The sequence below is a fragment of the Peromyscus leucopus genome, chromosome 8b (assembly GCF_004664715.2).
Source record: "Peromyscus leucopus breed LL Stock chromosome 8b, UCI_PerLeu_2.1, whole genome shotgun sequence".
In the NCBI taxonomy this organism is placed as follows: Eukaryota; Metazoa; Chordata; class Mammalia; order Rodentia; family Cricetidae; genus Peromyscus; species Peromyscus leucopus.
In genome coordinates this window covers 62,444,796-62,457,777 of record NC_051086.1, presented here as the reverse complement: position 1 = coordinate 62,457,777, position 12,982 = coordinate 62,444,796, and the positions used below count along the sequence as shown (strand labels likewise).

The 12,982-nt window shown below is 52.1% G+C and overlaps 1 protein-coding gene across 6 annotated transcripts in view; it reads left to right on the top strand.

Annotated features, from left to right (window-relative positions):
* Ksr1 (kinase suppressor of ras 1) overlaps nucleotides 1-12,982 on the top strand; it is a 136,950-nt gene that overhangs the window by 71,069 nt on the left and 52,899 nt on the right. For all 6 annotated transcript variants that reach the window (XM_028866908.2, XM_028866907.2, XM_028866910.2 and 3 more), the window contains exon 2: nucleotides 6,431-6,571. In XM_028866908.2, coding sequence (XP_028722741.1) covers nucleotides 6,431-6,571 — 141 coding nt within the window. The remainder of the gene's footprint in view (nucleotides 1-6,430; nucleotides 6,572-12,982) is intronic.

The window sequence follows — 12,982 nt, the reverse complement described above, 5'->3', positions numbered from 1 at the left end:
CAGGGTCAGATCATCAGACTGGGTCATTTCTTTAACTATGCGATTAAAAAATTCCAATAAAGTTCTCGGTGTCCTCATTCGTAGGCTGGGAATAATGAAGTACAGCTACGTGTCTCACGGGCTTAGCATATGCTGAGCGACTGTGATGAGCTTGTTGCTGTACTGAGGCTGATGAGGAGGTGTCCCTTGGCCAGTGAGTGAGCCAAGCCAGCTGCTCAACACCCCATCTCAACCTAGCTTTGTTGTTCTCTTCTTAGTTTTGAGCAAATGGGGGGATGGTCCAGTAGTCGAGAGTGTTGCCGAGGACCTTTCTTCAGTTCCAGACGGGCACTAGTGTCGGGCGGTTCGTGGCCACCTATTATCACTCTAGCTTCAGGGAACCTGGCACTGTGTCCTGACCTTCACAGAAACCCCCATGCACATACATGTGCACAGATATAAACATGTACACATACGTAAAAATAAGGCCAGGTGTGCTGGCACAAGCACTTTATCCCAGCACTCGGGAGGCAGAGGCAGGAGGATCTCGGTGAGTTCAAGGCCAGCCTGATCTACAGAGTGAGATCCAGGACAGCCAGGGCTACACAGTGAGGCCCTGTCTCAAAAAATAAAGTAAAAATAAATAGAACCTTTAGTGTATAAGAATCTGTAATGTTTGGGTTACGTCAGCTTATTTTGTAGGAGAAGGATGCGCCAGGGATGTGGCTAGGTCTAGAGTTGTGTGACTACTGGATGTTCCCTTGGTGCTTATCAGGGTTCTACAAAAATCTCTACTCCTCGACTTGCCATTGAGAACTAGGAAGAGAAAGAGAGTTAGGCCCTGTACAGATGGGGAGGTGATTCCTACTTCTAGGTTCATGATTGAGTGCCAACACAATTTCGAGATTTTCATAATCCAGGGAGCTTGTAGGAGAGACTCTGATGTCGGCCTCAGCCTGCTCCCGGCATCCTCCGGCCCCTGTATATCCCAACATTGCACATCTGCTCCCATAGACATAACTCCCTGCCCTGCCATCGTCAACACCCGAGTCAGGGTCAGGGTGACAAAGGTCTTGGCATCTGGCCACTTTCCTAGTCCAGATCTCTGGTTTAGAAGTCTCCTACAGAAGGGACCTCACGAGCCTAGGCCCTGCACCTTTAGGGTGGAGCTGATGTCATTCGCAGAGTTCACTCTCTGGAAAGAGGTGTTTTTTTCCGGAGGTATGAGGTGTGGCGCGGACGACGACATCCACCAGAGGTCCGAGTGCCTCTTCCCACTGAGGCCGTCCTCCTGGCTGAGCTGAAGTGACGCAGAGTCCTGTTTCCCGAGCATTTGTCCTGTCCTGGGTGCTGGAGAAAGGACTGGCAGTGGAGTCCCCAGAGAGCACAGCAGACAGACTGGGAAACTGAAGTGATCTAGTTCCTTCCACGTGGGGGGTGGCATGGGGCTGAGGTCTGTCTGAGGTCTCCATCTTAGGGGATGGAGCTCCCCAGGTAGACCAGGTGTTCGAGCTAAACATGGGGCTTGAGCATCCTTGCACGTGGGTAGTGTGTTTGCCTGACCTCAGCCAGTCCAGTGACTGTGGCTGGTCTGCAGCCAGCTGCCCTGTGCAAGCCCTTTGCAGTGTCACTGGGATCTCCAGGGGTGGCCCAAGTAGCTGGCAATAAAGCTGTGGGACTTGCGGTTTTTCTTGCCGGTTCTGAGTGTTTTCGTGGGTAGAAGCTCACCGGCCTCAGCCCGCAGGTGCCCCTGTCCTCTCCAGGTTGAAGCTGAGTCCTTGGGCTTTTCTCTGTCTTTGCTCTTAACTGTCAAAACTCTGAGCAGAAAGTCGATCTTTCGGTCCAGGCTACTCAGTGAGTGCTTGCTGTATACAGTCCCTACCAGCTTGTTTGGGGGGCTCGCCAAAGCTCTTTCACACTCTGTAAACCTGCCAGCGAGGCCCACGCCCTTGACGCCAAGGACTATCGGGGTGGAGGGGTGGGCAGACCGAGGCCCTCCCCTGTGGCCAGCATCCTAACGGCTCCTGGCACTGTTGGTCACTTCACAGGAACCTCGGGTGCTTTCAAATTCCGGAAAGTGCAGCTCTTGTAGGGTTTGTGATGAAGAGGAAATGGCACCACCGGTGAGAGGCCCCCGGGCTGGCACACCCCCCGGGCTGGCAGGCAGGCCGGCCTCCCCGCAGTTTGTCTCAGAGAGTGGCCACTTGGTGCTTCCGTAGTTGCCCCGTTTCCCTGTGATGGGAGCCCTCACCGGCCAGGCACCGCTTTCCTACGCATGGCGGGAGCGAGCGCTGCTCCGTAATAGAGCGAGTTCACAGGGGACAGCAGCTCCAGACCCGAGCTGCCAGCGGTCACAGCACGCCAGGCAGGAGCTTGTTCCTCAGACTGGCGGTGTGAGCTGTGATCTGGGCGTAATGAGGGGTCACTTCAGGTTCTACAATAGTCCTGCCCGTGGCCTGCTTTGACATGTTAGTCCAGATCTCCAACAGCTTTTATAAAAAGATGAGACTAGGGTATACCTCAGTGGTAGAGTATGGAGTGAATTGCCCATGCCATACTGGGAAAAAGTGGGGTTTGTTTGGTTTGGTTTGGTTTGGTTTCTCTGTGTAGCCCTGGCTGTCCTGAAACTCAGTTTGTAGACCAGGCTGGCCTCGAACTCAGAAACCCACTTGCCTCTGCCTCCTGAGTGCTGGGATTAAAGATGTGCACCACCATTTTTTTCTTTTAAACAGCAAACCATGTGCCAAGCTTCTGGGCATCTAGTGGTGATCAGATGCAGACTAGACCTCTGACTCTGCAGAACTCATACCAAAGGAAGAGAGGCAGACAAGCTGGAAGGAACGAGATTCATTTGGGCAAGGGCCTAGAGGCTTCCTGGAGGAAGGGGTGTGGAAACCCAGCCTAGGTCCAAGGGATTCTTGGCAAGAGGTCCACTGGCACAAAGATGAGTGAGTGACTGAACAGGGCCGGGGAGGGCGGATAGGCGGAACCGGAGACCCACAGGCTGGCTCAGGCCTCAGCTAGGGTGGTGCTTCCCTGCATTCTCTGGCCACAGCCAAAGTCCTGTGTAAAACAGATATGTTACAAATCATCCCCAGAGGTCCAGTGTGAACCCCACACTGTGATGAATGGTCATCATTGACGCTGTTGTTAACATTAGGAGTCTAGCCTCTTTCATTAATGTGGAAAAGGGTAATTTTGAGTTCGTACAGCTATCTGGTGGGTAGGCCTGCTCTGGTCAACCCTCTGAAGCTGTGGTGTGCAAGTCATTTGCTGTGGGGAGAGGAAGGCAGGGAGGGAGCAAGGGAGAGAGGGAGGCAGTCAGGGAGGGAGGGAGGGAGGGAGGCAGTCAGGGAGGGAGAGAGGGAGGGAGGGAGGGAGGGAGGGAGGGAAGAGAGATCCTGAGGATAGGGCTCTGGTGTTTCCTTCCTCCTTCCATCCTCAGCCGTTCGTGAACACACGTCACACCCAGGTGCGGTACCAGACACGAGGGGGCAGAACTGAGTGAGAGAGACACAGGCGCTGCCTTCATGGAGAGTAGGGGGACCTAATGTGTTACTTGTGGGGGTTCCATATCCTCGCTCAGCCCGAGCTAGTTCTTTGGGGGTGTAGAGGAGTGAAGTAAGACTCAGAAAGGAAGGAACTTCCTCGAGGTTCCCAACCAGTAAGTGGCAGATTTGAACTGGTACCTATTCATCTGGGAGGGAGGCAAGTATTCCGCTGCTGGGTGGGGAAGTCACGGGAGGAGCAGGGCATGGTGGGCGATGTGGGGACGAGCCAGGGAAGGGGTTTGGGCCTCTGGTTTTAGAGTTTGCCTCTGCTCATACTGTAAAGAGTGGATCCGAGCCTCAGGGAAGCATGGGGGTGTCTGTACTTAGGTCTGTACAGTAAAAGTGGCATCTGTGCAATGACATTTGTGAACTTTGCCCTGAAGATGTTCTCAGGATCTTAGGTTTCCTGGTAGAATAGCAAATACGCTGGGGGTTGGGAGGCTAATCAACAGAGTGTGATTAGTACTGTCTGCCCTGGGCATCACAACAGGGTGCAGAATATCCTGGACTAAATGAAGAGTGTGATTAGTCCTGTCTGCCCTGTGTAGCTAGAGTTTTCCTGCCTTGCCCACAGTCAGGACAAATCTCTGTCACCTGCCAGTCCCACAGCCGCTCAGACCCAATCAAGTAAACACAGAGACTTATATTGCTTACAAACTGTATGGCCGTGGCAGGCTTCTTGCTAACTGTTCTTATAGCTTAAATTAATCCATTTCCATAAATCTATGCCTTGCCACGTGGCTCATGGCTTACCAGCATCTTTACATGCTGTTTGTCATGGTGGCGGCTGGCAGTGACTCCTTCTGCTTTCCTGTTCTTTCTTTTCTCCTCTCTGTTAGTCCCGCCTATACTTCCTGCCTAGCCACTGGACAATCAGTGTTTTATTTATTGACCAATCAGAGCAATTTGACATACAGACCATCCCACAGCAGCCCTGAGCATCAGAACAGAGTGCAGAATATCCTGGGCTCAATGAAGAGTGTGATTAGTAATGTCTGCCCTGGGCATCAGAACAGGGTGCAGAATATCCTGGACTCAATGAAGAGTGTGATTAGTAATGTCTGCCCTGGGCATCAGAACAGGGTGCAGAATATCCTGGGTTCAATGAAGAGTGTGATTAGTAATGTCTGCCATGGGCATCAGAACAGGGTGCAGAGTATCCTGGACTCACTTATGTTAGCACTGTCGCCAAACATCCTGTTTACCTGAGTGGATTAATTTGATTTTGTTTCCACACTACCAATGATTCCAGTTACAACTAACCCTCTTGACACTGGTTAGCATGATTTGGGCCCTTGAGAGGACCAGTAGCTCACGGATGGGCTGAGGAGAAGGCCTTTTTTAGATTACTAGTGGAGCCAAACTATACTTTAAAAAATTTGGTCTGTGTGTTTTGCATGTGTGTGCATGTGTGCATGTGTGTGTATGTGTTCATCTGTGTGTATGTATTCATGTGGGCCTGTGTGTGTGGAAGTGAGAGTTGATGTCAGCTATTTCCCTCAATTGTTCTCTATCTTAAAAAAAATGTATTCTCTCTCTGGTGTGTGTGTGTGTGTGTGTGTGTGTGTGTGTGTGTGTGTGTGTGCACGCGCATACTCTATAGCATACATGTGAAGGTCAAAGGATGAATTGCTTCCCTTCTTCCTTCATGTGGGATCCAGAGGTCAGACTCAGGGTTAGTTATCGGTCTTGATGACAAAAGTACTTTTACTGGCTGAGCCATCTGGCCGACTGATATTTACTAGTTTTCTAGGATGTATGTTAATAAGGTCACAAATGTCATCAAACTCTTGAGAAACAGAGTTTACAGGTGATGGGAAAAGGGATGCATTACCTAGACCGCCAAACCCTTCTGAGTCTGAGTTTCTAAGTGTCAGGGTCTGGCTTTTAGGCGGTGCTTGCCTTTTGGGGACACAGAGTTACAATAGGACTTGAATCTGGTCTCAGATAGTCTCATGGGCACTGGGTGCCGTGGGCTTGGCCAAACCAGGTAGTTGCTCCACTCGGTTCTCTGGGTGGTGGCATACTCCCCCCTGTTGGAGCCTGCTGGGTAGCCTGGCTGAAGGAGCCTCCTTTCCAAGCTTATGGCAGCTGTGCCCTCCGTGTGTCTCTTGCCTCTGCCCTCGGTGTTCCTCAGTGCTGGTCAGAGCTCTGTGCTTGACCCGGGTCAGTCCGCCCTTGTTCAAGCTTATCTTGCTTGGGTCTTTTGAAAACTTTGGACATTTTCCCCTTGGGTCTGGAATTTACTGACATCTTGGGGTGTGTATCCCCGATAGCCTGTGTTAAGGGCTGTCACCAACACTGTCTCCACCCAGTAGTCACAGCCACCTCGCTGGGTGCTCTGTGCAGTGATGAGCTGACTGCTTGTCTCTTAAACTCTCTGGGGGAGCATCTTTTATGATCATCTGTGTGTGTGTGTGTGTGTGTGTGTGTGTGTGTGTGTGTCTCAGAGGGGAAGGATAAGCAACTTGTCCAGCATCACAGAGCCAGGTGAGACCTTCTGCCCCAACCCAGGCTGTCTGAATCACAGCTGGAAGGTTGCTCCGTCTTTACGGGCCTCCCCACTTTCCTTGTTATCAGTTACCCGTATTTGTGCCCCAAACAGGAAGGCGGCCGCCATTCTGAATGTTTGTGACCCTTACTGTTGAGGGGCTGATTTTGAGGCCAGCAGTTGGCTGGCCTCAGTGAAGGGGGGGGGACACGCCATTCTTGGGACCAGACCATCCTAACTCCTCTCCCCATTTGTAGCCTTTCCGCACCATGAATGACAGCAAGGGGTTTCCCCGCCCCCTGCTGGCCCCAGTTCTCAGCACATCCCTGGCCCCTGCCTGAGGGCACATGGCTGTCACATGCTTTTGCTACCCATAAAGGTGACCTTTTCTTTGCTGGACTTCCCACAGGCAAAGCTGGTGCGATACATCTGCAAACAGCGGCAGTGTAAGCTGAGCGTGGCCCCCAGTGACCGGACTGCCGAGCTCAGCAGCTACCCGCGCTTCAGCGACTGGCTGTATATCTTCAACGTGAGGCCGGAAGTGGTGCAGGTATGCAGCAGGACCCAGGCCAGGGACAGGCAAGAGGGGACAAGCGGGGGCCACATCCAAACCTGAGAACGAGACTCACGGGGCTAAGATAGAGGAGCTACGTGCTCTGCTCTTGGGAGCGGAGAGGGTGGTATGGGATTCGGGGAACTGCAGCATCCATAGGAACCCAGGGTACCTGTGGCTACAGCAAGTGCCCCGGGTGCCATTGCCTCATAAACTGGGGCAGCCTCACCACACTGGTCATTCATTTGATCATGACGATGACCTTCTTTTCTGGAAAATCCTTGGCTCTAGGGCAGACATTGTGTTTAACACTGACTGACATTGTAACCTGGGGGCTGGAGAGATGGCTCAGAGGCTAAGAGTACTTACTGCTCTTACGGAGGACCCGGGTTCAGTACCAGGACCCAGGACCCACAGAGTGGCTCCCAACCGTCCATAACTTCAGTTCCAGGGGATCAAAGGCCCTCTTCTGGCCTCCACAGTCACCAGGCACGCACATGGTGCACACACATACATGCAAACAAAACACTCATCCACATATTAAAAGAAAATGACATTGTTATCTTACTCTGTCGGAGATCGCGGAAGAGGGTTTTGCCATTGCTTATATTCAGGGACACACAGCTGGCAAAGTGGCAGTCGGGACTGGGAAACAGGAATCCGAGCTCAGTTTACTCTCCACACTGCGGAGCTGTGCTGTCTGTCTTCTTCAGTCCGTCTTTCCATCCATCCATCCATCCATCCATCCATCCATCCATCCATCCATCCATCCATCCAACCATCCATCCAACCCACCCGCAACTTATCACTTAACCAGCCAGTGTACTTGAAGACTGTATCGGAGTACAGGGCAGCACTCAGGGAGCCACCATAAGCAACCATGTGGAAGCTGGGCTTCAACAGGTCAAGTCTCGTAAAATCTCCTACGTCTGTTCTAAAATGTAAAAGACGGACCCTCGCTCGCGCTTAAAGTTAAGTCCATTCTGCGAGGGAGGGCGCTGAGGAAAGAGAATGGGGAAGAGTGTCCTGCACATCCCTGCCACTCACAAACAAAACAAAACAAAAAAACAAAACAACCCTTTGCAGTTCTGATCCTCCCCCCACCCCCACCCCTACCGATGTAAAAATATCTATAACATTTTCAGGGCGTTAGTTAGGACCGGCCAGCCCGGCAGGGAGTCATTGGTCTCCTGTGGCTCTAGCTATACCTTTTGAGATGAGAGCTGAAGCCTGGATACCAGAGAAGGTATAAAATTACCTTGTGTGTGTCGTTTCCTGTCTGCCACAGGTTGAAGGAACAGTCGTTTTTGGACATATGAGGGTTGATAACATTACTAAAATCAGTCTCCTCTGTCATTTGGTGTGGCTGGTTGGTTGGTTGGTTGGTTGGAGACAGGATCTTGCTATATAGCCTTGGCTGGCCTGGAACTCTGCCTAGACCAGCAAGGTGTCCTCAGACGTGAGGTGGTCCTCCTGCCTCTGCCTCCCAAATGCTGGCTTATAGGTGTGCATCACCCTGCTCAGCCTGGCTGTTTTTTTTTGTTTTTTTTTTTTTTGTCTTGTTTTGTTTTGTCCTTGGCAAGTGTGGCCGCTCAGATGGGAATTTACGTGCGTTGCTCCTCTGGTCCTTCTGCGGCACAGCCCCCGTTGGGACGTTTAGAGCAGTCTTAGGCTCTGCTCTCATCTTTTGACAGTTAACCAGTGTGTTTGTCTCACGTCTTCACACTTTGGTGTCTTATTTATTGTTTCTTTATTACTGTTTTTCAGAGTGGGTGCGATCAGTTATCAGACTAAGGTGAATTCCAGCCATTGGCTCTTAGATGTGGCAGTCTTTGTAAATACTCGGTAATTTTCCCTAGGAGACGTTCCTGAGTGGAAAATAGCACCAACGTACGGCGTGCCTCGACCTCTCGTGGGGCTGGGGAGTGAGTGGATCCCAGCCTGACTGGCCCCAGTTACCTTCATGTGCAGTGTGGTCCACGGTGTAGGCAGAAAGCGAGGGCGGGGGGAAGACTGGGGGAGACTGCTTTGGACAACAGGCTCCTTGAATGTTCACAGTTGCACTCCCACACGCTTGCAAGAAGCGATCAGGGAACAAACAGAGACCCACGGATGCCGACGGGTGCCTTCAAGCTGCTTTCACACAACACAACGGCAGGGGTTGTTATGAAGTGAGCAAGCAGAGGCCTCCCTCTTCCTGTACTCTGGGATAACCGCCTCGTTCACAGTTGCCGGGCACCCTGGCCAGCCCTCTCCGTGCACGCTGCAGTCACTGAAACTGACAGTTGACATTTGTTCCCTTCCTGCCTTCTGTTTGCTCTAATGGGATCGTGCAGGATGAATTCCGAGTGATGTTAGTCTTAGTCTCGCCTTTGTGTAAATGCAGAAAATCCACCTCATTCTTCTTCCACAGCACAATAGTGAGAGAATTCTTCAGGATGTCTGACCATGGGCTGGGGATGCAGCTCAGGAGATGAGTGCTGCTGCCTGGAAAGAGACCACGAGCACTTCCCAGCCTGCCGGGGAGGGCTGGATCCACTCGAGTGATGGCTAGCCTACTGTGCGGGAGCAGGGACATCCCCGGGAGCTGAAGAGGAAAAGGAAGACCTCCCCCAGACACACACACACACACACATACACACACACACAGTCAGCCTTTGGGTTCTATCCTCAGCACCAGGAGGAAGGGAGGGAGGAAGGAAAGAAGGAATCTGTTGTCATGAATGATTGTGTTTGGATGGGACCGCTTGCTTACACAGCGGTGTTCACGGTAACATCAGCATCTGAATGAGGCTGAATCTGTGCCCACAGAAGCCACTTACCTAGCCCCAGAGTGCCTGGCATCCATGGGGACAGAGGTTGGGGATGTTGGGGTTCTTCTCAGTATCTCTCCATCTCTCAGTATACCAGATCCAGGACACCTGGAAGCTGAAGGGTCCAGCCTTGGCATCTCATCACAGGATGATGTGTCTTAGGGCTGCCCTGAAGCCTGTGTGTGTGTGTGTGTGTGTGTGTGTGTGTGTGTGTGTGTGTGTGTGTGTGTGTTTATGGCGGGATGGTCTTTATGTGGTATGATTTGTACCTTCCACCTCTTGAAGCTTGTGCTGACCTTGGCTCTTCACAGCTTCACGGCCGAGGAAGACAGATGCATGAATCACATACACATGAAGCCGTCTGAAGATAGGCTCTCCTGTACAACATCACCTTCCTAGGGTTGGCCAACCATCACCTCAGCTTTATGCTGCGGGTTGGACAATGTTCGTGGTCACTTGCCAGGCAACAGAAGAAAGAGGGATGTCAAGCCAGGCCCACGTGGTGGCACACACCCTTAATCCCAGCATTCAGGAAGATGAGGTAGGAAGGTTGTGAGTTTGAGTCTATCCTGGGCTACACAGTTCAAAGATAACCTGGGCTGCATAGCAAGACACTGCCTCAAAAGAAATTCATTACTTATGAGTTGACATGATTGTGGGGTGACAGCTCCACTCCCAGGCTCCTGGTAAGCCGAGGTGACCACACTCTTTCCGTTTGTCCTTACCTGTCTTACCTAGGATTGCTATTGCAGTGACAAAACACCAAGACCAAAAGCAGCTTGGGGAGGAAAGGGTCCATTTGTCTTCCCCTCCCCCTTCACTGTTCATCACTAAAGAAGTCAGGGAAGGAACCTGGAAAGCTGGCACAGAGGCCATGGAGGAGTGCTGCTTTCTGGCTTGCTCAGCCTGCTTTCCTATACGTACGTGCCCAGGACCACCAGCCCAGGAGTGGCCCCAACCACGATGGACCGGGCCTTCCCACACCAATCATTAAGAAAATGGCTTACAGTCTTACCTACGGCCCAGTCTTATGGAGGCACTTTCTCAACTGAGGCTCCCTCCTCTCAGATGACTCTAGCTTGGATCAAGTTGACATAAAATTAGCCAGCACATCACTTGAGTGGATCCCAGCCCTCCACCACTCAGTGCCTGCTGTGGTTCTTCTTAACCTGGAAATCTTGGATTCCTCCTCTCTCCCCACACCTGGGGATGCCCATTGCAGACCCTGGGCAGAATTTTTGCCTAATGGGACCTCCGTGGTGGGGATGCTCTACTCCTTCCACAGTGGGTAGCCCAGGAAATGATGTGTTAGACACACTGGCAGGCTGAACTCTGCATGGTTCTGTATCAACATGAGCTTTAAATTATGTGGATGTTGGGCTGTCTCTGCACTTGAGCTGTGCAGGTCTTGAGTTTGCCTAAGAGGGTCTGTGCCAAGAGCTTGGTTGCTCTGACACTCTCTCTCTGCCCCATTAGCTCCAGACGTGGATAAAACACAAATTGAGAGCCGACGTAAGGTGCTCTGATGGAAGCCAGCATGGTGTGTGTGAGGCCAGCAGACAGACAGACTCATCCTAGGTAGTCAAGGAGAGATCACAGCAGGAAAGACATCAGACAGTACCAGGGAAATGACTTTTCAGCCCCTAACTAAGAAGAGCACCCAGACAAGGGAACAGTATCTGTGGGGCCCCTGTGGCTGTGTGGGGGACCAGCCCCCACCTTTTCCTGGATATTCTTGATGAGTGAGGGATAAGAGATTTAGATAGAAATAAAGAGGGGAGAGAAACAAATAGAGACACAGGATAGCCTATGGAGGACTTGGATCCTTATCCACTGGCCGGCCCAGAACTTTATTCCAATGGGCTATTTATAACAATAGGCAAAAGACCTCCCCCTTGCTAGATACAACCAAAGGAGACCCTTCCAAACGCCAGGCATCCAGGCCTGTGGTCCAGTCATCCTCTTATACAGTCCTGCTAGGTAAAGCAAGCTTAGATTTTACTAGGAAACCTCTGTGGGCTCCCACGTGGCTAGAAAAGCCAGAGCTATGCTCATAGGATACACTGGAGAAGGGTCTGGGAGGAGGCTGGTAAGGAAACTGGGCCAGTTCAGGAACTCTGTGTGTGTGTGTGTGTGTGTGTGTGTCTGTCTGTCTGTCTGTGTGTGTGTGTCTGTGTGTGTGTGTGTGTGTGTGTGTGTGTGTGTGTGTGTCTGTGTGTGTGTGTGTAGCACAGAGCGTGAGTTTGTCTTAAGGGGGTAATTGAAGCATGTGAGAGAGCAAAAGACGAAGGGTGAATATGGGAATTGTTTTCAGGAAAATAAAGCTCCCACTGGTTAGCAGGCAGAGTTCATCATGGGCTTGCTAGAGAGAAGCTCAGGAGGAAGCAGCCACCTGCTTGGGGGCCCTGCGGCCTGGAGAGTGGAAGTATAGGGCTTGGGAAAGGGCCTGGAGGCAAGTTCAGAGGCGAGGCCCCTCCCTCTGGCTCCCACACTAACCATTTCCAGCCACTCCTGCCCCGCAGGTTAAATCTAAACATCACAGCTTTGGTTTCTGGCTGCAACTGGGGAAATGATTTCAGAGCCTGCTGGCCAGGGGCCATTTTTTCCCCCTTCAGCAATTCCCCTCCTGGAAGTTTTTAAAGGAAGTGGGAAGGGCCGGCCAGGATCAGTTCTACCAGGCAGTGGCGGATGCTCCGGAGAACCTAGGGTCCAGCACAGAGCCTCACCGTATGTCCGCATGAGCTCTTACAGCTGGCACTTGGGAGCTGAGGATGTCCGTGGGTCCGGTAAAGGACTTTGTGTTGGAGGTCAGATAGGCAGGGTTCTCTTCTCCCCTTCTTCTGTGCTCTCAGCTCTAGACTGGAAGAGGCCTTCTCTGGAGATGAGCACCTGACCACGACCACTGTCACCATCTCGACCTCCCACTGGCTGAGAGTGGCTGTGCCTAGGTGTGGCCTGGGTGTGCCTGTGTGTGGCCTGTGTGTGCCTATGTGTGCCTGTGTGGCCTATGTGTGCCTGTGTGTGGCCTGTGTGTGCCTGTGTGGCCTATGTGTGTCTGTGTGTGGCCTATGTGTGCCTGTATGTGACTCTGTGTGACTGTGTGTAGCCTATGTGTGCCTGTGTGTGGCCTGTGTGTGCCTGTGGGTGGCTCCAAAGATAGGAGGGTTCTCTAAGAAGCAAACAAACAAACAAAAAGCCCGTTGGCATTTGGCCCCCGAGGTAGAGATCAACAGAGTGAGTCCTGTGGCCCTTTTCCAGCCTCTTCACTCTTCCTGTCAGCCCCGCTTACCCACTGGGAGCCAGAGGCCTGGCTCTTTGCTCTCCAGCACCTGGGAGCTTTCCCAGGAAGCAGGTCCACTGCACTGCCTTGAGGAGGGGTTGATAGAGAAGTGTCTGCCCCAGTTGCTTGTGCCAGAGGAAGTGAGATCGCTGTGTTACATGACAGGTCTCAGTATGGATGCTGGATCTCAGGAGCGGCTTCGCACACTGGACCACAGAGTCCTCCCTGCTTAGGATGGACCAGCGGCAGCCCAGTGGTAGACCAGCATGCTTCTGTTTGCCACATCCAACTAGACAGAGAGGAGCTGAAGTTGGC